General features: G+C 37.2%; 1 protein-coding gene across 2 annotated transcripts in view; it reads right to left on the bottom strand.

Annotated features, from left to right (window-relative positions):
• The window catches only part of SLC25A13 (solute carrier family 25 member 13), a 131793-nt gene that overhangs the window by 5269 nt on the left and 103028 nt on the right, over positions 1 to 23496 (bottom strand). For both annotated transcript variants that reach the window (XM_073333879.1, XM_073333880.1), the window contains 2 exons: positions 12431 to 12571; positions 2032 to 2170 (listed from right to left, as the gene is read on the bottom strand). In XM_073333879.1, coding sequence (XP_073189980.1) covers positions 2032 to 2170; positions 12431 to 12571 — 280 coding nt within the window. The remainder of the gene's footprint in view (positions 1 to 2031; positions 2171 to 12430; positions 12572 to 23496) is intronic.

The following is a 23496-nucleotide window of genomic DNA, read 5'->3' as shown; positions in this document are numbered from 1 at the left end:
TCAATTCCTATGCTCTACAAGGCACTGCACAAAGAGCTAGTAGAAAGAAGTGACGGCACAGGATTCATCAAGACTATCTGGTTTTTAGAGTTAAGCCTGGGCCATAATCCAGCTGAAGATGTCCAGAAGTTCCAGGCTGCCCAAAGTCTGGACACACACAAATGCTAGCTATATAAGCAGGCTACTCTTCCCAGAGACACTCCTGTGCCCTTGACAACAAAAAGCTGCCCAGCTGTCTACAAGAAGAGGGGAATTTAAAAAAAAACACAAGTAACCACATTCTGAGCAATTCAACTACCTGTACTGGGTTTATTTCTCTCCATCTTCCTCCTGATCCACTAGCCCTTTACTTACAACTGCTGGAGTGTGTGCTGCTTACAGAGGAGATGTCTAGGTCAGGGGTTCTCAAACTGGGGTTCGGGACTCCTCAAGGGGTAGCGAGGTTATTACATGGGGGGGTTGCAAGCTGTCAGTCTCCACCCCAAACCCCACTTTGCCTCCAGCATTTATAATGGTGTTAAATAAATAAACAAGTGTTTTTAATTTATAAGGGGGGTTACACTCAGAGGCTTGCTGTGTGAAAGGGGTCACCAGTAAACAAGTTTGAGAACCACTGGTCTAGGTCTAATAGTCTATGAGCCATTAACATGGGGGGGAGGGGGAGTGGAAGGAGGCAATTCCTTCTCCTTATATTTGTATTCACATTTCCCTCAGCAGAGCCTCTGCATCCTTTGCCTGTGATTTGGAGTCTGCTGAGCTTTAGGATACAGAATGTGGAAGGAGGAGGAATTTTAGGCTGATGGGCCCCTCTCAGCTAAGCAGATGCTCAATTAAGACTGCAGCGACCTTTTAAAATCCTCACAGCCCTAGAAGCTCAGCAGCAGCCACAGAGGCAAATTTGGGTTGGAAAATGCATCCTTACATTATATATTCTAGCCCTTTAGTGCATACACACTTAGAGATGAAACTCATCAGTACAAACACATGCTGAATATAGAACACCTGTCAGCAGTGCAGCAGTTTCCCAAGATGAGTGCCAACATTCAGTCTCAGTCCCCAAAAGCAGAATTAAACGAGCCCTGAGGATTGACAATTTGGGATGCACAAGGAAAAAACCCCCAACAACTGCCTTTTCTGACCAGATTTCCCATGTGGCAGGTGAGAAAGATGTGGATTTGTGATCCATACAATCACCCTTCCCACCAACCCTTTAACAACGCAGCAGGGTAGAAACAGGCATCTATTATCTGTCTTTTCATATCATGCAAAACAGAAACAGGCTTTTTCCAGGACCATTACATTTCTATTATCTATCATCATAACTGGTGTTCAGTTTTTGGACGGACTTTTATTTATTATTTTGCTTATGCTGCCTTAAGTATATGCTGATTCAAAGAAACTGGATCAAAATCACCAGAAATGTATTAATATTTTTTTAATAAAAAAGATTAAGTAGAAAAATAAAATATAAGAACACAAAGCCAAGATGCTGTGTGGGATACTGTGGTCAATGACTTACTTTTACCATGCTGTCAGAGTCTGCTAGTGGCCTGCTTAGATGTTTGTATCATTAGTATGCATTTGGATTTCATACCAAAATGGATACTCAAGTTTCTTTTGATCACAAAGAAGTAGAGAATGAAATGAATATTTTCATGAACCACTTTTACAGTAACAACTTGCCCAATCAACCAACCAAAACAGACAACAGCATAATAACTTGACTAGGCAAGATGTCACACTACATTAATATTTCAGGACTAAAATCTTGCTCTCTTTTTACTACTACAAATGGTAATATAAATGCTAACGGTAGGTCAAAAATACAAGGAGTTCCTCAATATTAACACCAGCTCATTTGGATCAGTTATATGTCCTGCAATTTAATACCTAAATGTTAACATCTTGATATAGAGCAATTATTTTACACCGTCACATCAGGTATCTCACTAATAAAAACATTTCTAAAGCATCTATTAGTGATATCTAGGTGCAATAGGATGCCATACACAAAGAAAATCAGGTACTTACCAGCTATTGATCCAGCCATGAGCAAACTTCCAGGACTAACTTGTCCATCTTCATTTGCAAATGCAGTTTTCAAGTGAGCATAACATGGAAAGTAAATGGCAGAGAAGGGGATATCGCGTAGAAAACATGCCTTTGCGCCCTGTGTGAAACAAAAATTGAGTAGTCAGAGAAAGAGTATAATGAGACCAAGAACGGAGATGAGAAAGCTGAGCAACATTCCAGTTTTTCCTCCCTACTGCAAAAAAAAAAAAAAAAAAAAAATGCAGAAAATGCAATATTTTTCAAAATTGTGTGAAATAAAGACATGTATTTCACTCCATACAGAAGTTTGTGTATTATTTGTTGGTTCAATAAATGCTGTTTCTTTCCACTTGTTCTCCCTCTAGCCTTAATACTGCAGTTATTTGCCATTAATAGAAAAAAATGCCATCTTGTTTGGGTAAACTCTGGTAACTTCTTTAGATAACAAAAAGTAGTTGAAATTTTTGCAATCCAGCTTTGCATGAGGTTCCGGATGAGTTTGATACACGTCCTAAGTCACAGGCTGGGTCTTCACCAAAGAGCTTCCCCTTTACAATAATTACCCCATAGAAAAAAGTGTAGCCCAACCAATTTACAGACAATAGACTATGTAACTGCTGAACAAAAATAAAACACAGTGTGACAGAGAGATCAATGAGCCATGCTTTCCTTTACAAAAGAATGATAATGTGCCCATAATCACAATTCTTACACAAACACGCTTTTATATTTGCAGGAAAACACAAGGACTACATTAATTGTAGATTTTTTTAAAAAATAAAACAAAGATTTTCAACACTGGCTGATAAAATAATTTGCCTTACTATCCATGTGCCGAATTGATGTGAAAACCCAATGGAGTTAAAGATCTGAAATATTGCTTGCTATGTTCTCTGAAATAATCCTTTTGTTTAAAAGAAGAGAAGAAAGCAAGTGAAGTTTTGGGGCAGCACCAGACAACCGGAGTTCTTCAGAAGCATGAAAGTAAAAGAGTCAGACAAGATGGGAAGAGGTGTATAGCTTCTGCAGATGGTCAATGAAAACTGGGCACATGCCAATGCCCACGTTACAACTGCAGTAAGAAATTGCATACGAACTTCAGTACAGAGATCCAGCAAAGAGTTTGAAAACACCAAGATTGTGATTAGAAGGAATGTGTTGAGACAAACAGCTAACATATTTGGAAAGAGGGGAAGGAAAGGAAGAGAAAAGTAAAGGTAAAAGGTATTTCACATCTTTGGCTAGGACCCCTGTGTCTCCCGCCCTGGGCTGTCTACCCTTCCAGATTCAGGGTAGACCTTTTTTTTGCTCACAATCCTTCCAACAGGTGCCAAGCTGCTCCTCTAACCTGTTGGGGTTATTTAGAGTCTTATACCAAAGCCATTATTAAGGTATCACGTCTCATACCAGTTTTACAAGTGGTAACTTCAACAGAGTTACTTCAGATTTACATTAGGAAGACTGACAGGCAAATCAGGACGAAATATCTCTCAGAAGTCAACCTATGCCTAACGGAGTAAGTAGTCTCTGATCTGCACTTATCTCATGAAATCTAATGATATGCCCAAACATATTAGAGGAGTTTTTCTGTGCTGGAATATTGTATAATATTGATTACTTGTTACAAGTAGATGCTGTTTAGCAGACAAACATGCAGAAGCACCAAGGTGCCAGAGTAACTGAAAGGAGAAAAAATTTGGATTAGGGAAAGTATAGTCTGATGTACAGGAATTGTATTGGCAAAATCAGTTCCTGGAAAAGGAAGGAGGTTTCCCGGCAATACGGTGTGGGTGCAGTGGCCAGAGAACATTGCAACAATGACTAATGCAAGTTGCAACACCGCTGTTAGTGAGATGCTGACTAGTGCCAGCAGACATCCTACACAGAGAGCACTGGATAGGGCTGGATTCTCAAGAGTGCCTGGTAACCCATGTATTTCGTTTAGGATGTACAAAGATATTTAGTGCATATCACTATCTACACAAGAATTCCTGTTATATGCTGAGGCAGAAGCCTGTTTTATGGCTATCTTTAATCTTCCCGTAGAATTTCCACTCTCTTTTAAACAAAGTTACATGTGAACAGACAACATTCTGCAACAACCAAGTGTGTGCTCTGGTTACATTTACCTCACAGGCAACATTCAGAAACTATTGCTCTCTAGCTATTGATATTTTGCAGTATGAACATTGTTTCCCTAAAACTTTATTTTTAAACATTCTTTTCCCAAGGCAAATCTCCATATTGCCTTTGCCTCAAGAGTTTATTGCTCTTATTTTCTTTGCAGTGCTATCATTAAACAGCCTGCATATTTTCCTCTGCGTTTCCTTCATACTCTGACATATCTCCACATAATTAAAATAACCTGTGGAAATTAATACGCTACAACTACAAGCAACTCTTCATTCACTCTGAACTGCTAATATTTTCCCCCTAGTAACAGCACTCTCTTAGACGGAAATAGCATATTTTTAATACCCCTAATATTATGCATTCAGGTACACAGAGAGAAAGTCTGTCAACTAAGTTGGCTTAAGTGTAAACAAAGTTGGATCAAAACTTGGATCCACTTTAATAATAACCCACTTTGGCTCAGTTCCAATATCACAACAGTCTAAAGTTTCCTCTCATCGTTCTGTTTAAAGTCTGGGAAAGCATGTTTAAAAGCAGGCCTCATTTAACTTCAAGTTAATCATCCGCAACCAGCCTAGGCCAATTAGGAAGGCTTAGGGAGATTGGCCACAGTATCTTGAAACGCTAAAGAAACATTTATTTTACTTCTCACACCTTTTTGATGTGGACAACGTGTTGAAAGCCAAACAGAGTTTTAATCAGTCCTCAGCAAGTTGTTAGGATCATCCGCCTGAGTTTATTCTGGCAACGAGGGCGCAGACCCTGCCAGGCATGAAATTGTTGGGAGATCCTACACACCGCGACATGCGCCTCCCTAATGCAATTGCCAGTTGGCTCCCATCTTCAATCTCTTTAATGACCTTAAAGCTCTTAATCTTGGATAGTATCTCACTGAACAAACCAATAGAGAAAAAGCATCCCTGGTTTTCCCCGAGGATTCTGATAAACAAATCCAAGTCAGAGCTGGGGCAGTTCTTTGGCATGCTAATTCCTGCTTATTCCAGCCCTACCTGCAAATAAGGCTCTAAATAAACTATTTCTACTACAAGGGGAGGGTAATTATACTCACAAAGGCACCTCTGTGTCGGGTTGGGCACAAGGAGCCAGCAGGTCTGGGAGACGCAGGCTTAACCTAGTCTCCTGCAGTGAATGCACATTGTCTAGTGCAGGGGGGAAATGCCAGACTGGGGGGACCTAGAAGTATTCAAGACAACAGTGGTGCACCTTGTCTGAGAGGGTTATTTAATGCTTCTGGCACCTGTACTTACAGCCACCCCCTCTTTTTCTACCTTGCAGGTTTAGAATTTATTTGGCATGTATAATTGTTATTTTGATCCTATAGCTACAAACAATAGGCAGCATGTCACTTCTTGATCCCTTAGCATTCTTCTTCGTTTTTACTAGCAACTTAACCCTTCAGATTCAAAATGGTAACAGCCCCCAAGTAGCACTCCTTTGGTTAAGAGTCAACCAGCAACCATCCATGTTACAGAATTAGACATAGCAATTTTGGGGCGCTGTAATTTCCTTCATTTTAAAATCATATTGGATTAAACCAATATATATATTTAAACCAATAAACACAACTGTATGCATTTAGAGGGGAAAAAGTACCAATCTCAAATGCTTTGATAAGTCCCAGATAAACATTATCAGCATTACTTGATGGGTTGGATTTTTACCTTTTTCTTTTTTGTTATTTTTAATACAACTATTCAAACTGCATGTATTCATACATGAGAACTAGTATGGGTGACAATGAGTACTCTTATGTAAACACCCTTTAACTTTTACTAAATATTCCTGCTTAATATGTTTATTACACTGTTGTGAACACACCATTTGTGTATTTGTGATACCTCTGCTGTTTTCAAAAATCTATCAAGTGGAAGCTTGGCATACAACATGTTAGCTGAGATCAGGCTTCCTGTCTCAACTCCCCAAGAACCGATCCATAACGTGGCAAGAATTAAGCAGTGCAGAGTTTTGGAAGTTTTTTGTACTAAATTCTAGCACTTAAAGTGCAAACCTTTGCTGGCAATATCTTGTTTTCTGATAAGAATTTGACTTGAATATTTTCTAATATTAGCTATTTAAAATGGGACCTAACATTTATTTTTTCATCAATTAATATTTTAATGCAATGTTATTTGTTATATGTTTAGGTAACAAGATACACTATTACTTTGGATAGTATTTTGTTGGGTAAGAATACATCCTGATAATGTAATTGCATTATATTGCAATTAAAAGATTATTTTATTAAATGTTGTGTTAAATAAGTTTGAGTATTATACAGTAATTTTTTTTTAAATATTCCAACAGAAATGAGCAGAACACTCTACAGACTTCAGTTTGACCTTATTCATAGCACAGAGAAATATTACAGTGAAAGACAGACTGTAAACCTTGCTGAATCTTGTAAGATGACTCCAGAACTCTGTACTGTGAGATGTATAAGTCTACTATACTACCATTAAAATAAACCAGAAATTAAAGAAAAACTGTTAAAGACACTAACCCGACAAAACCAACTTTTCCCTTTCTTCTGCAAATACAAATAGCATATTATGGGTTAGAATAAGTAAGTATTCTGTCTGCTTTGGGTGTCTGCCAACTACTTTCTCACAATAACTGCCATCCACAGAACACCCACCCCTGGTAGCTGCAGAAGAATTTGAAAGATAACTAAGGAAACAAACTGGCTCAATGTAAGGGGCACAATATTTACCTCCCCAAAGGAGCAGGTGGTATGAACGGTAGGATATTCTAGAATAATTACTCTAAAACGTGACACAAGTAGTTCAAAAGTTCAGATAAAAAGAAAAATATTTGCTGACTAGCTTAAATAAGCAAGGAGGGTCAACCCAACCTTTCTCAAATGATGGGATTTTCTGACCAATAACAGATTGTGCACCACAGGCTTCTTAGAGGTGGGGGAAAAAAACAAAACAAAAAACAAAACCCCACACCTGACTTTTTACACTTTTTATCACAAGGATATATTTGTAAAAAAAAAAAAAAAAAAGGTAGATAAAGAATGTCAATTATCTGATCAGGTCACTAAACAGCCAATCAGAATGTAGCATTTTTTCCTCAAAAATTGCTTTTGGTTTATAATTATACAGTAGGACAACAAAGGCTTCATATTCCTCTTTCATCTCATCCATATTTAGTTCTGCCCAGGAGATTCTCATTAACGGTGCAGGTAAACACCAGAATAGCTGGCAATGTAGGATGAAAACTTTGCAATACAAGACACTGCTCAACTTGATGCAATGTGGGGTCTACATAACATTTCCTTTTTTTTAATTTGCAGACATTAGAAATAATACTTAAAAAGAAAAGGAGTACTTGTGGCACCGATGAAGTGAGCTGTAGCTCACGAAAGCTTATGCTCAAATAAATTGGTTAGTCTCTAAGGTGCCACAAGTACTCCTTTTCTTTTTGCAAATACAGACTAACACGGCTGTTACTCTGAAATTATACTTAGTCATCTTTACATAAGGCTGCTCTATTTATTAATGCAGAAAAGGAATGCTCACATCATCCACAACTAATAGTGCATATTTTTTACTTACGACATTGGAAAAAACTGTTTCAGGGCTGGAAATGAACACAAAAATAGATGGAATTTGGCCAAAGACTGGGAGTTCCTTTCAGGTTGTGCATGAATATTTATGGTGAAGACAGGATCAGCATGTATGATTCTCTGGTTCCTAGCTAAAGTTTCAGATCATGAAAACATATTCTTCCATGATACACAGGGTAATTTAACTTGGCTAGTTTAGTACTTGGGCTCCTTAGCAAATCTTCTCTACATTTAAGAGCCATGATGGAGATATTAAATTTTTAAGATATAAGAAGAAATTGATTGTGTGGTGCGCTAATGTTCTTGCTTTCTAGTTCCCAGTTCAATGCTCAGTTGAATATTATGCATTTGCTGAGAATTCACTGTATGCTTAAGTGATAAAGTCAGACAAAAAAACTCCAACTGACCCAAATCATGACGTCCTTGATCAGTCACTACTTAGGCAAAATTCTAATAAGGAGACTTCTTCCTGCATAACAGATATATAAAGTATAGGGTCTATTGTAAATAGGCCAGCTTTGATACATACACATTTATTTCTGATTAAAGAAAGAAGAATCAATGCAAATCTTTCAGATTCTTCCTTGCTGTCCAGAAATCAATACAGTATCAAAACAGCATGAGAGGAACTGAAAAGCTGGCATACCGCAGACTGGTTGACCATTCTTTAGGAAGAAGTTTGCAAACTCCCAATATAAAAGCTAGTCTTGTACAGACAGACAAGTAATACTTTAGGTCTATTATTGTACTAACAGATGGACTAACTGACTGATATGCCTGTTCTCATCCATCATAGTTGAAAGATTACTTAAGGTATCCATTCCCCTTTTTGAACAAATTATCATTTTGCAAGCATCAGACAGTTTCAATGTAGTTGTATGAGCCTCTGCTAGCTTCTTGTTTTCCATGGGCCATCGCCTCTGCCATATAATACAATGGGAGTGGGAGGGAACCCCCACCCCCAAAAGAACAATTGGCAGGAAACTCTGCAAGTGGAAACTCAGAGAATCTTGTCTCTCTCTACAGGAAAAATCCATAAAAGGACAATGGTACTTTTACTGCTACAAATGTCTTATACTAACCCACTTTAACCTTGTCTAAACTATCATTTTTCTTCAAATTTCCCAGATGCACTACCACTGGCCGTAGGGACAGGAGAGTTCAGAAAGCAGGAGTAAATTAACACTGAAGGAGTTATTCTCTGATGCCTCATAAGGCAAAGCAGTGGGAAACTATTCAGATAAGAATGGGCATTGCCTCCCCATTCAAGAGCACTCAGGAAGGGCTCTTGTAGGGTCAAATGGAAAGAGGAGCACTGTCATGATGTTGACACTCCCCCTTTCAAACCCCACTCAGATCCATGTCTACAGTAGCATTTAGCCCTGAGCAACATTACTAGCAGCTTGACAGTCTGATGTACTGAAATTAGGGTTGCTAGATGTAAGATGGCAATATTTATCAACCCTAGGTGAGCCAGGTTCAGTTCTTCATCAACTTTATTGAGGATGGATAGAGATTTATCTGTCTGTTAAGGGGTGGGGAAGGGGGAACAGAAACCTAAAGAGATACCACCATATACAAAGAAGTCAGAGCTCGATAGGGCAGATAGCAAAAGGTTAGTTCTACATTCCATCTTTCTTGAACCAGAGTGGATACTCCCTGAAAGGCTTAACTGAAGGCTCTAAAAGAGACGTCTGGCACCTAAGACCCCCTGAGGGGCAAAGTCTGCTCACTCTGTCAGAAAGATGGCTTCTAATGTTTATATCTAGATGATAAATTCATTGGTACTAAACAGCATCCGTCCACCAGAATTAGTTACTAAACAGACTGAATATTTATATGAACTCCAGACAAACCTCTGTCAGACTGTTAAAGTACTCTACAATTCAAAAACACAAGGTCAAGCCATCATCCAATAAAAATGTTTCTCATGTTTCTACAATGCTGAGGGCGGGGTGGGGTCTGATTTATACCTAATAAAGGAAGGAAATTCACAGTTTGGGATAGAGTTTTAATCACAGAACTATCTTTTCAAGGACACTGAGCATAAAACAAACAAGTTCAAAATATTGAAGATCTGTCTTACCCCCATTAGAGTAATTATTATCAACATAAACAGATATTTTATCAAGGTACTAACATTTTATTATTTAGCACTGTGGGGTCCATATTCACTCAGGTATTTAAAAAAATATTTAGAGCACTTAATATTATCTAGATATTCAACTGCAGTATTTACTTAATTTAATAGTTTGCTAATTGAACTAGATAGCTTTAAAAAAAAGCATAGTGTCTTTCAGTTCAAGTCACTGGTTAAAATTCACTCCAGATTGGTAGATACTTTGGGGCAGTAGTTTCTGATGGTTGACTGGTGGTTTATGTCAAGTGAGTTACTGATCTCACTCCAGTTTCATCTGTGCTGTCTAAGAAAATTCAGAAGAATACTACTTTCACCCCAAAGCCTCTCCAGGTCGGGGTGAGGAAGACTGGTGCAGGAGTTTGGAATAGCTTTACTGCATTGTGTATACTGTATATGTTCCTTGGCGAAGTGTTATTTTGATGGCCAGGACTGTCAAGGTTTCATGGGCACTGAATTCCACATACGTATAAAAGGACAAAATCAGAGACAAAAAATAGGCTTCTCTGGCTTTCACAGTGTGGTTAAAAGCTGGTCTCTTAAGTGAATATTTAGCACAGCAACGTGTGATTCAACTTGGTACATGTTCAGAAGCAAAACTACATTTGGAAATCATCATTATAAACCGTTAACAAAAAGTCCTGTGCCTAGCAAACAAATATTTCCAAAGCTTCTACACCAAGATATGAAAATTAAGTGACAACGACCTGTGATGATAATGCTGTTTAAAATAAAAAAAATACAACCAGTTGCATGCAACTAGTACTGGCTGCTCAGAAAAGTTATTTATACAGTCTACTCTAATCAAGTAATTTGGCATTCTTTCTAATCATAATTCTAATTCATTTCAACTAGAATATGTAGAGTTCACTACCTGTCCTCTAAGCCTGTATAGCCTTAGGGATGTGGAATGCTTAACACAGCCACGTTTTCAGTTGTAATGTTGGCCCCAAGCAACACCATAATGTCATCTATTGGACGGGTATACAATAGGATCAGCTACAGTAAGATGGCCAAAAAATTAGCAAGTCAATTTAGAGGGAGAAACCATTCCCCATTAAGTCCTATTCAGATGTCTGTACTGCTCTCCAGGCCAAAACACACATAGATCATCCACGTATGCTCACATATGCCAATTTCTCCATTGTGATGTTAACAGAACAATTTAAGAACTGTATGACTACAAATGGAAATGACACACAAATTTGGTGGCACTTTTTTTTTCAGTACTCAGATGGTGTTCATGCTGTCCTTTGTTTTAGTTTAAAACTACATCACTACAAAAAATACAGAAAAATATTGCTTTACGCCACCAAACACTGGATTAGGGATGTACAGTAGGAAGGTGGTCTATCCTGCTTCTCTACACAGTACACTGCGGAATAAAAAGTTTGAGAACTACTAGAATATAGCCATTACTTTCTGTCCTGCGGTTAAACTTAAGACATGACTTTTAACGTTATGAACAACGAGATGTCCTATCCTTCCATGCTTATCTACAACAAGCTCCAACCTGGCTGCCCTTATTTGCATAAACTGAGAACTAGATTACCCGCTTGAGTGTGGATTGCTCACATGGGTAATGGCTACAATGCACGGCTCTCTGTGCCCACTCATAAAAATAAACAATCCCATCCCTATCCTTTCTACTAACTGGTCCATTAATCTGGCAGGGAAAACTTGCCAGAAAACTATGGGGTTAGCCCTTATGCCAGCCTCTTTGGTTCTGTTGGCTGTATTTCTACACTAGTTTTATATGGCACTTAAATGCTTATCACTAAAATTAATTATAACATCTGGATAAACTGGTATGTGAAACATAGCAGCAGATCAAAACCACAACTCCAAAAAAAACGTGTCTCTACGTTTTAACACCTCAAGAGTGGATTTAAAATCAAGTCATTTACACTCTGGAAAACAGTTAATTTTTATTATAGCTTGGGTAGGACATTAGGTTAGATCCTTAGATGCATGAAGTAAAGCAGTGCACTCTAGTCAAAGGAGCTATACCGATTTAAGCTAGCAGACGATCTGGCCAGATAGTTTTGAATAATTCTACATTCACAATGTTTCAATAATTCTAAACGCACAACATTAGATAAAGACTAGCTATGATTGGAATGCATATATTTTTCCACAGCTTTTCTGTTTAGGTATATGCAGGGAACACTAGAGGGCCACAACATTCCATGCTTTTTATTGCCATATCTCTACCCCTACCCCTACCCCTCCCCTGTGTGTCTGTGTGCGCATGTGGGGTGGGGGGAGAGAAATCTAGGACTATGCCTACAAGCAAACATTATTGCTACAGTATTTCATATAATCTTTTTGTTAAGTAAAGAATAAGGATGTAGCCATCTCATGCAGCAGTAAAGAAGCAAAGATGAGTCCTATACTGATCATATTTGTACATCAACCTTCCTAAGCATGATGGAATTAATCTACTTAAATTAATGTCTCTTGTTTACAGAGGCTCTTAAGTATTGGATTTCAATTCACATTTAATAAAAAGTTACCTTGTAGAGGCCAAAAAAGCCTAGGTCCCGTAATACAGTGAGGGCACTAACTCGTGGACCAGTGGTAATTTCGCCAGCCACCTGCAATCGGATCTTGACAATTTCTAGTGGATTTGTGAAGATCACTTGCGAACCTCCAGCCTGAAAGTAAAAGGGGAAGGGGAAAGATGAACATGCGAACACATTAAACTGTGAGTGGTGAAGATCTTGCAACATTCAAGAGAAAGAAGTTTCATTCCTGGTACAGTCAGCTAAGCCATTACAAATTATGGATTTTTAGTAGTAATTAGTTAATGCATTATAATCCACAAGGTCAAACATCTACCCCCACTCAATGTGGAGGATGAGGGAACGGAGAAGGAGAGAGATATATTAGTAACATTGCAGTACATCAATCAGACTAGCTCAGTTGTACCACAGTACAGACACTAGCTCAGTTGCTGTTAGAAGAAAACATTCAGCAACATCAATTTTCACAATACCAACAAGCCAAGAACGTTGTAAAGCAAGTAATAAAATGAAAGGAAGAATTAATAACTAAGTAAAGAAACTGAGATCTGCCTGCCAGTACTTAAACATGCTACTGAAAAGCAGGGTCTGGCAGGATCTCTCTCACAATTCTGGCACTCGTTCAGAGAACACTAGAGAACATATGAATTTAGAGCAGTGAATTTCCTATGCTTTTTAGAAGTTACGAAACTGCAAAATTTGATCATCATCAAATGTCATTTTAGTCCGTCTTCAGGAATCTGTTCACAGGATCATTATTTTGTTGCAAAACATTAGTTATTTTGCAGCACTGCAAGAAGTTTATTAATAAAAAAATCTCTCTTTGTAAACTGGGTTTATATATTCTTTTTAAATCTTACAAATGGATTTAAACTACTTGTAACGGTCTTTAAAATGGACAAGTATTTTAGAGTCTGAACTAGTTCTGTTAAAGTTAATCTTAATCAGGATAACTACTGCAGCATGCAGCCTTTTCACTTTGACTATATTGACAGATCTGGTTAAAGATTCATTCCTGCATCAAAATTACAAAAAAGTATTACATTAAATTAAGTAGAAGCAATATTATTCATTCAAACCCCAATCCAAAGTTCTGAGGACAGTTTTTCCAACACATATCAATTTGCTTATACAACAAAAGTATTGTATCCTGCTTCCGTACCAGGTATGCTACCACATTTGCATGAAAAGCAAAAACTAATGCAAAAAAAAAAAAAATCATATTTTAGAATGAAATAGCAAAATCAAAGTAGCCATAAATGAAAGAGTAGCATATCTGAAGCACTATGGGCACCTGTTCGGGGGGAGCGGAGAAGAGGCTGCAGGTTTTTAAAATTAATAATGGCACACATTAACCATCTTCCAACAAAAAGTGTGCTGTAACGCTATTTAACTAATACACCAAAGAAACAGCAAATGGCATACGCAACTATTCTTGCCTCCCGCTTAGACTGCACTTATATTGTGTGGTTACAAATTAAAGTTTTTACATAACCTCCAAAACATCCCTAATGTTTCCTATTTTGACCATAAAAAGCATGCTCTTGTGCAGCTCAATTGGTTTTGACTTTCAAATTGGCATAATTTAGCTGCCTCTACCAAACCAGCATACTGATACGCATAAAACTGCTATTCTTGTTGACAACAGAAATCAGAAATTTTTCAGCATGCACTCTGACCTCAATTCTGTATTTTAATGAGAAATACTCTTCAAACAAAATATTAGTGATAAAACAGCCAGTCTGCTGCAATCACAGTTTCCTCCCGATCGACACACCTCCCAAAAAATCAGGAAACAAAATTCTTGGAAAGCCTTTATGGTGACTCATAAATAAAAAGCTATTTTACATAAGCTTCACTTCATGAGGCACAATACATACTAAGTATTCCTACATGCAATTAGACATTTTTCCGTTTGAGGAAGAGAAAAATCCTAAATGTAATGTGTTATATTCATTTGTGAATATACATCATCACAGACCTCCTCTGAAAAAACATTATTTTAAGCCTTACCCCTTTTCTTTTCACCACTTGGTTTCCAGAGTTAGCTATAAGTCAGTGCTCCTGCTTTACATAAATCTTCAGTCCTTGGCACAATCTTATGTAATTTTTCTATACTTTAGTTTTAAAGACATTTGTTCTTGTAGAACAAAGATTTTTTAAAAAAGGTAAAAGATTTGTCCTAGCACAGTATACTATAACTAAAATTCAGACTTCTCAACCCTTTTTTGAGGATCAGATAAACTTCATTCCACCTATATGAACAGATTTACATTAGTGCAAAATAAACTATTTTTTCTGCACATTTTTCTCCAGACCTAATTTCCTTGCAGTTCACTGTGTCCTGACTGAATGTACACATATTTCTTTTATTTTCACTAACAGGAAACCAAATATCAAAATCCAAAAGACGACGACAAAATGGAAGTTCAATTTATAAAACTGAAAAAAATGCTGAAAATGTAAATCTGAATGCCAGAGCAAGGATACAGATTCAGTTCTGAGGAACAATGAAAGGTATGTATAAAGCAGATGTGTCTTTCTGAAATAATATATATATATATGACAAAGCTGTGTCTTGTAGTTCAAGTCTCAGAGTTGCACGGCCACTTACGACATATACAGAATTAAGTGTTAGTGACTCTGGGCACTTACCCTTCCATTGAATCAATTTCCAATCTGCAAAATGGGGATTCTACCACTTAGCTTCCTCATATTGGGAGGTTTAATTTGCTTACATTTGTAAAGCACTCACGGTATGTCTACACCGCAATGAAACACCTGCAGCTGGTCCATTTTAGCTACTGTAGACGTTTGAGCTTGGGCTGGAGCCTGAGCTCTGGGACTTCGTGAGAGAGGAAGCTCCCACAGCCCAGGCTCAAGCCTGAGTCCAAATGTCCACACTGCAATTTTACAGTCCCCCAGCCTGAGGCTCACGAGTCCGAGTCAGCTGACACAGGCCAGTCGCAGATGTTTAAATTGCCATGTAGAGACACCCTCTGGGGTCTACAGACAGAAGGTGATATTAGAAGAGCAAAGTATTACTGAGGACCCAAAAGCCAAATGGTGATTACTTGTTTATCCTGCCCATATAGAAGGTTTTAAGAAAAGGAAGACTATTCTGTAGAAACAGCTTCAAGTGGCAAGTCCAAGAAAATACTCTTAGAGAGGTTAACTAGAACCCCTAAAACATCTTACAACTTTTGTCATTTGTTGAGCTTACCTTGCACACAGATTTGACCAAAGACATAGCAGCTGTACCTCGCTACAAAAGTCCAACCGTTAGCAGTTCACAGTTATGAGCTAGACTGTACTTGACTAAAAGGTTCAAGATACGTTTGCGTACATTTTTTCCACCACACCCCTTCTTCACCAGCTAAAATTCCAAGGCTGTATGAACACCAGCTCGCACTGGTACACCTCCAGTGGTAGCACTGCCATACACCGGTGTGGAGTTCAACTAGCCCGAAACGTTGGTATCTACTCTATCCTAACACCAATGGTGGGAAATTTTAGGAGGAAAGGGCTAATGTGTAGAAGGCCAGAATAATTCCTAATTAAACCATTCTCTACTTGTTTAGTATTGATGGGCCTTTCTACCGTATGAAAGCCTCACAAACATTAAAGACCATTTCCTTACAACACACCTGTGGAAGAAAACTCAGTCTTCACTCTTAGGTTATTTGCAACAAGTCAGACAATTTATTCATGCAATTGCAGGAAAGACAGCAATTGGACAGTGTGTCTCTCCTTAGGCAAATCTTCAAAGTACAAACAATATAAAGCAATATGTATACCCTTTCGTTACATATAGCTGTGTCCTGTTTATACATTTTTCTTCCCATTATCTTAGTCAACATTGCATTCCATTCTTATCTTAAAGCAAGGTCCCTTGTAGTTTTCCCATCCGCCTTGCACAAACCCCCTTTCTACAAATCTCGTTATTAGGGTTAAGGTTGGCCTGTTTCTTGCTCTGTCTCTTAACCAAACCAAAATAACTGCACACAAATCCTCTTTTCCCTTTCACACTTCCACACACCTATCAGGTAAGTATCATTATCCTCATTTTACTAATAGGGAATTTGAAACAGAGATTAAGTTAGACACTCAAAGTCACAAACCAATTCTGTGGCAGAGCCAGGAACAGAACCCAGTCCAGTAGCTGTAATCACAAGTGTATCTGCCTCTCTTTATCCACAACAGGAGAAACAAGACTAGCCACTTTCATCTGTTTTCTCCAGTACACCTTAGTTGCTGGTATTGTCTATTTACGGAACTCACTGAGACAAAAACCTCATGTAAAATATCTTCCTGTCATTTTTCTTTTAAAAATGGTCAGGGGCTTTAAATCCATTTTTTGTAATCTTTGCAGTAGAAAATTATTTTAATATTGCTGGAGCCTGCACAAAAAAGGCAGACTTTGTAAACAATATGCTTAGTCAAACCATCAAAGAATTAAAAGCTATTAAATCCAAAATACTTAAGCTTAATTGTCTCCCCTCTATGAGCACTATACAACATGATCCCTTCTGGGTAAATTTTATTAACAGTTTAATATACGTTTTACCTTTTAACTATACCCTGATAACACCCATTTTTTCTTCATTTAGAGTTAAAAATTTACATTCCGCAGGATTTCTGAATTTCTTTCTACTTCATCTAAACTACTATTTAAAAGTACAAATGCTTTAGTTAAAAAAGTTAAACACATTCCTTTTCACAGATCCTAACATTCTTAGGTTAAAAATTCCTTCACAACTAATGAAGACAAGCCTTCCATAGGCTGAGTTATAATTGTGTCAATACAAACCATGGATGGGCTCAACCTCGCTGCATCCAATTGCTGGGTTGAAATTCTCCTCCTTTCAAAATCATATTTTAAATCTCATTCATTAACCCATAAGGATGCTACTATAACATAAATCAGCCCAAAAATCAATCCTGCCATTTATGTCCTACTTCAGATAAACAGAAGAAAATCTGCAGCCACAGTAGTAATGTCATCCTTAGAGGAGTGTGACCAATGTGTGGGAATTCACCTCAAAGTGCTGTATAGCAAATCCTTTGCAGGTTCTGCAAACTACACTGTACTGCAATGATCCAACAACTGATGTAAAGACATAACTTATTTTTATTGTTTTTAAAGCATCTCTTAAACTTACAATTTGAGTGGTTTTTAATGATAATATATTAATGTTTATACTCTCTATTTGATGGAAGGCATGAGACTAAAAGTTGAATATGTCCATCATCCAAGAATTATACATAACACACAACTGTACAAACCATGATGACTATAAAATGATTAACGTGCCTTCATATATGGGCACAATATAAAAAAATTGCACTTTTAAAAAAATATAAGTTAATGTTTTCCTCTTTACAGTTCCCCATAAGTGACACTACTCTGATCTTGGAGTTTATGACATTATCAGACCACCTCTAAATGGCAGTATAGCCTTGTACAGTAGTCTAGATGCATCTATCATACCCCTTCTCCTAATTTCACTCTGCTTCTCTGGGTGGAAAAGGAAGAGTGGAAAAAGTCTATGTATTTTTCTTTTGTTTACAAGAAAATGGGGTTCCACCCCATGGAAAAAATATTAACTCAATACACACCACTTTAACTACACATCAATGTAAGAAGCAACTTGTCTGTTTTATACTTGACTACTTAGGTCAAAAGTCACCTAGCTGTGCTGTAAGTATTTTACAATCATAAGTAGGATTTCATCACCGCCACATTAAAAAGAATGGGAACTTCATGTCTTAGTGTAACTGGAGTTTTTTACACCTATGGACTAACTGAGACCCTTCTTCACAAGTGGAAATTGCTAGGAACTCATTGAAAAGATCAAGTGTAAATTCAAGCTTAACTTCAGGAAGCAAGTTCTGTGGATTTGTACGTGGTGTGAATTTAAATGACCCCTTGCCCAAATGAAGATTTCTCCTTCCACAGATTTTTTCAGTAATTGTGAAATGTAATTTTAACTGCTCTGACCTCCATCATCTCCAACCCATGATCTCTTTTACACTCTACTCTCGGCAAAGGGTATTTGGAGATTGCTTACACTTTACAGCTGGCTGGATATCTATTGTCACTTTTTCCTCCTTCAAGTGCCTCCTCAAAACTCACCTCTTCTGTAATGCATGCAGGAAAGTACAACCAAAGCTTGTGGAGAGTTGTGATCACTACTATGGACCAGCTAACAATTGTGCATATCATATTATAGTTATTTGTTACCCCCTTCCTCAACCTCCACCCTGGACTGCTCATGTGTTCCATTCTCCTGTCTTGGTTTTAGACATAAAGCTCTTTGGTGCAGGGACTGTCATTTATTATGTTGCTCCACACAATGGTTGTGGCCTTCAGGCACTACCAAAATACAGAGGTTAAATCACTCTGGATCAAAATATTATTTTGTAACTAGTATGGCCTATCAGAGGGGTCCTATGCTGGTAGCTATAAGAAATATGTCAAAATTTCTCAATAGTTATTGCACAGTGTTGCCTAGGGTATAGTAGTAATTTCCTATTATAAGGATGGAGAAATAATGCAGTAAATGAGAATCAGTACTGCCTTTTTAATGGCAACCATTGTTTTTATTTATATATACATACACACAGATATATACACACACACACTGCATATATATATATATCCCATCCGTACCTTGTACAAACACATAGTAAAGAAGATCCCTTCCCTGAGGAAGATAAGAAACTAAATAGACAAGATACACAAAGAGAGAAAGGAAGAAGCATCATCCTCATTTCATATATGGGCAACAGATTATGTGATTTGCCCGCGGTAACGCAGACAAAACCAGACACTCAACCTAAGATGTACCGAATCCCAGTCCAGGGTCTTAAAACAACCTTAGTCTCTTCAAAAGTCCTGTTTCACAAATACCAAAAAAATCAAAAGAGGATCGCTATACATGCCCTTACACTGGGCATCTCCTTTCCTATCTACAGGGTTTTGGAGAAGTCAGCTCTGTCCCAGATTACTGAAACCCACGCTTGAAAATTGTGCCAACCAGCTAGGAGGCCAGATAGACTTCAAGACACATTTTCATAAGAGCACTTGAGGGGAAGTATTTTGGTGAGAACAGCTTGTTCAAAAATTTCAGACAAAAAGTTTATTATTTGAAAAGTGTCTTTTTAAAAATGAAAGATTTAATGATTTTTTTAAAAATTCCACTAATTTTTCACATTTTAATCTACATTTTTATCAAAATATTTCATTTACTGAAAAGCAGGATTTTTCAGTAAACTGATTATTGAAAATCCAGAAGCTCAGTAGATGAAAAGTCTTGATAACCATTTTGATAAAGTTTTGGCTAAAAAGAGGAGTTAATTTTGGAGGGGGGAAGAAGGAGCCATTTCAAATAATTTAAAATGGAAGTTGCTTCACTTTTTTTCATAAAGTTCTTTTTCTATTTTTCAACCAGCTCTAGGGGAGATACCCAGAACAGTCAGCTCTTGACTTGACTTCTTTGTCCCTTCCCAGTTGCTGAGAAGGATGATCCACGTATCTCCTGACTGGTAGGAAGGTGGAGAGCTCTACTCTTTCACCAACTACTGCTCACCCTCTTCCTGGTTGTACTATCTATAGAGGGGTGTGGATAGCATTCTCCAGCAATGGGCATTGTATGCAGTACATGTACATTTGCCACTGAAAATGTGCAATACACCTGTGATCACCACCACTTGGCTCACTCTGCTTATGACTGGACATTGATAAGCCCAGCAAAGGAGCCAGACTCATAATGACAGGTCGCATTTTCCCAGTCTGTCGCTCCTTTGAGGGGTAGTTATTCCAATTCTGGTTAAAGGTTTTTAGTTTGGATAGTCTATACGGCAAAGTTGCCACACTGCAATCTCGAACACTTAAAGCTTCCTCAGTGTCCATATGTAGCAAAAACTGGGGAACATGCTCCCTCAGACATTCACATTAAACAATCCATAAACAGAATTGAAGTTAGTCCTGCTTGAATAATTTCTGAGTCAAATAGATACAAGTTGCTGAGATGTCTTCACCCTCATTTTTTAACAACACGGCTAAACAGAAAACGGTGGTTTATTTACAAAGCTCTGACCAGTTCTGCAATGGAAAAACAGTAGATTTGCTATTTTCCACTTTACAGGTAAAACTGTTCTTCAGAAGGCTAGCCAAGAAATCGAAGTGGAGCCTACTTGATTGGTGTTATAAAAGCAATTAAGTTACAGCCCTGTCAAATATGTTAACATCTGGCTCTGCCTGCTGTACTTTTGTCTATTTTGACTACTAGTGGTATCATTTAATGATTTACAGACCTTCCATGCCTTAAGGCATGGTAGCTGTATTAAAACTATAATCCATTATTTCTTGGTATTATCACATAAGTATCTTCCCGTTTCTATTAGATAATTGGATCCGAATTCCTGATTTGGATTTAAGATTTTAGGTTTTTGGACCTGTACTGGTTAACACTAAAAATTTCAGCTTCCTTTAAAAGGAGGATTGGAAAGTGCAATGCAGATAAAGGTAATTTAAAACAAATTATATTTTTGGGTTTATAAAATATCATGTCAATACAATAAACTTTCACAATATAGTAGTAAAACAATGTTTTAAATATTTAAAATGTGCAGAACATTAAGCACATTCAATGAAAAAATTGGATTTTATAGTCCAAAAAGATTGTATGCTTTAGGTTTTGGAAAATCTAACTTTAAAACCATGCTGCCCCTCCCCCCGATTGTTTTATGATCTGTAAAATATACATTAAATGAACAAGCCTAAAATAAGAGTATATATACTGCAGAGAAATCATCACTTGGAACAGGTATTTTGTGTGTGTACATGAACATGCCCTATATACTTTAAGAAAGGTAATTTTAAACAAATAAGGGTGGGTGAAAGATTCAGTGAACTGGTGGGAGAAAAATCCAAAACTACAAGGAAAGGTGGCTTGGAATTCCTCATCTAGTCTGAAGGGTAGATGGATAAATATATACCACAGTCTCTCCCTCTCTTATAAGAGGACTTTCTGCTACAATTACCTGGATAGAATATTATGTTACTTTATACTGCCACCACTCTTCAACACAACACCTAAAACTAAGGTTGGATGAACAATTAATTGGAAACAATTCAAATGTAACGGTTTTAAAGCACATCTGGCTTTACCAAATAGTACCTCTCAAATTAAATTGGAGTCTAGATCTAGATATATGTACCAGAGGTTAATGTTTTAAATATATAGTTAAAATGTATTCACACACAATAAGTCATAGAAGAAGGCCATACACTTAACAGCTAAATGTAAATTAAGGGATTTTTAAGCAAATAAATAAATAGGCAGCTTTAATTTCAATTGGCAATGAAAATAAAGTTGGATCTTCCCCAGTTCCTCCTTAAACCAGAAAAGTGAATCTTGGGTTTTTATATGCATGTGCAACTCCCATTGACACTAATGGAAGTTATATGCATGTATCGATGGGAGAATAGACCTCTTAGAGTTAATCTGTTAAAGAGTTCAAAAAAGTGTACTCAGTTTCCTTTCAAAGTTAATATCAGCAATCATAAAGAACACCATTATTTCTCTAACAACCTTAATACACTTATGAGAACTTTTAGCATTAACAAGAATGAGGCTGTTCTATTTTCTCTCTGACACACATTTTTTTTCCTGGCATATAGCTCTGAGTTTCTTTTTATCCATAACCTAGATTTCTCAGCCAAATATAATAAATTTATCAGTTGTAAGTTTCTGCACACGGAAAACAGAAATGGCACCTCCAGTTTCCTTTAGTCTACAATCTTGTAAGAGTTTCTGGATTCTTGCAGGCAAGACATCCAAGAAGGTTCTGGCAGTTGTAATTCTCTAGCTCTGTGCCTTGATTACAATATGCTAGAGAGAGAACACAACTCACAGGACACCACTAGACTGACCTTTATTACCTTCAAAAACAAAAGCAACTTTGTAAGTAACAGTATTAAGAATTTGCAGTGGGATTGATTATTTATCACAACTTCCATGGAATGTTAGTGCATTTACCTTTTATACACTATTGTTGACAAGAATTTTGCACACTTTCTAGTTAAGCAAACCCTAAAATTCTATAACATCTAATTTTTACGTTCCATGGGAGAGTTGGGATTATCCATGCAGGTCTAGTATGTCTCAGCTTTATTACTATAAACATAAAACCTCTAGAAATATATAGCTAAATCTATCTCAACAACTTAAATAAAAACAAGTCTGTACGGGAGCTGTAATCGTACTGTGCTACATGATTTAAAATCAGCTAATAGTGAGGAGACACAGATGCTGTGTTGGGAAACACTGTATGTACTTGCACATTAAGGGAAGAACAACATTTTGCTTTGTAATGTTTCTTACAAAGTTTCAGGCTACTGATTTATATGGGTGTTTAGAGATTTTGTATAGGCATTTATTCTAAGTCATACTGCTTATTTTTCCTACTCTTGCTAACAATCCAGTGACCAACTGTTTGTATTTTTTATATATATTTTATTTTCAGCAACTTAAATGTCTGCTCCTACTTCCAGAATTAACACAAGTTACTCATTTTGCCACCACTTCATTTACAAAAAAAACTAATATTTATGCAAGCAAGCAGAATATTCATCCCAACGTTTTATGACACAGACGTCTTCTTAAAAAGTCAGTCTTACTTTAAATCACAATGCAACTGGAGTTTTTACTCTGTGATTATGATCCAAATGAGACAATGATTCGTGTTACTGTATCAAAAAAATTATTTAATGTCTTAACCAGTAACAGCCCTAAGTGGCTATGTGCAATATGAATAACCATTTTTCAAAATAAAATTGGCTTTCTACATTTTGTTGGTCCCCCTTTTCCTTTCAGTCAATACTGTGGTATGTATCATTAAAGCAGGATGGCCTCAGACGCCAGTAGCTTTCACTGGAACAGTTACCAATGTGAAATAACTTGAAAGTTGGGAAGAAAAATGTTTTCTTTTGGAAGCCTTAAGCATATGACTACTACAAAAGGAGCTCAGCCTCTGTCACCCTGCACCTA

Source organism: Lepidochelys kempii, chromosome 2 (genome assembly GCF_965140265.1).
Source record: "Lepidochelys kempii isolate rLepKem1 chromosome 2, rLepKem1.hap2, whole genome shotgun sequence".
NCBI classification, from domain to species: domain Eukaryota; kingdom Metazoa; phylum Chordata; order Testudines; family Cheloniidae; genus Lepidochelys; species Lepidochelys kempii.
The sequence above is the reverse complement of the archived record's forward strand: the minus strand, read 5'-3'. Positions and strand labels throughout refer to the sequence as shown.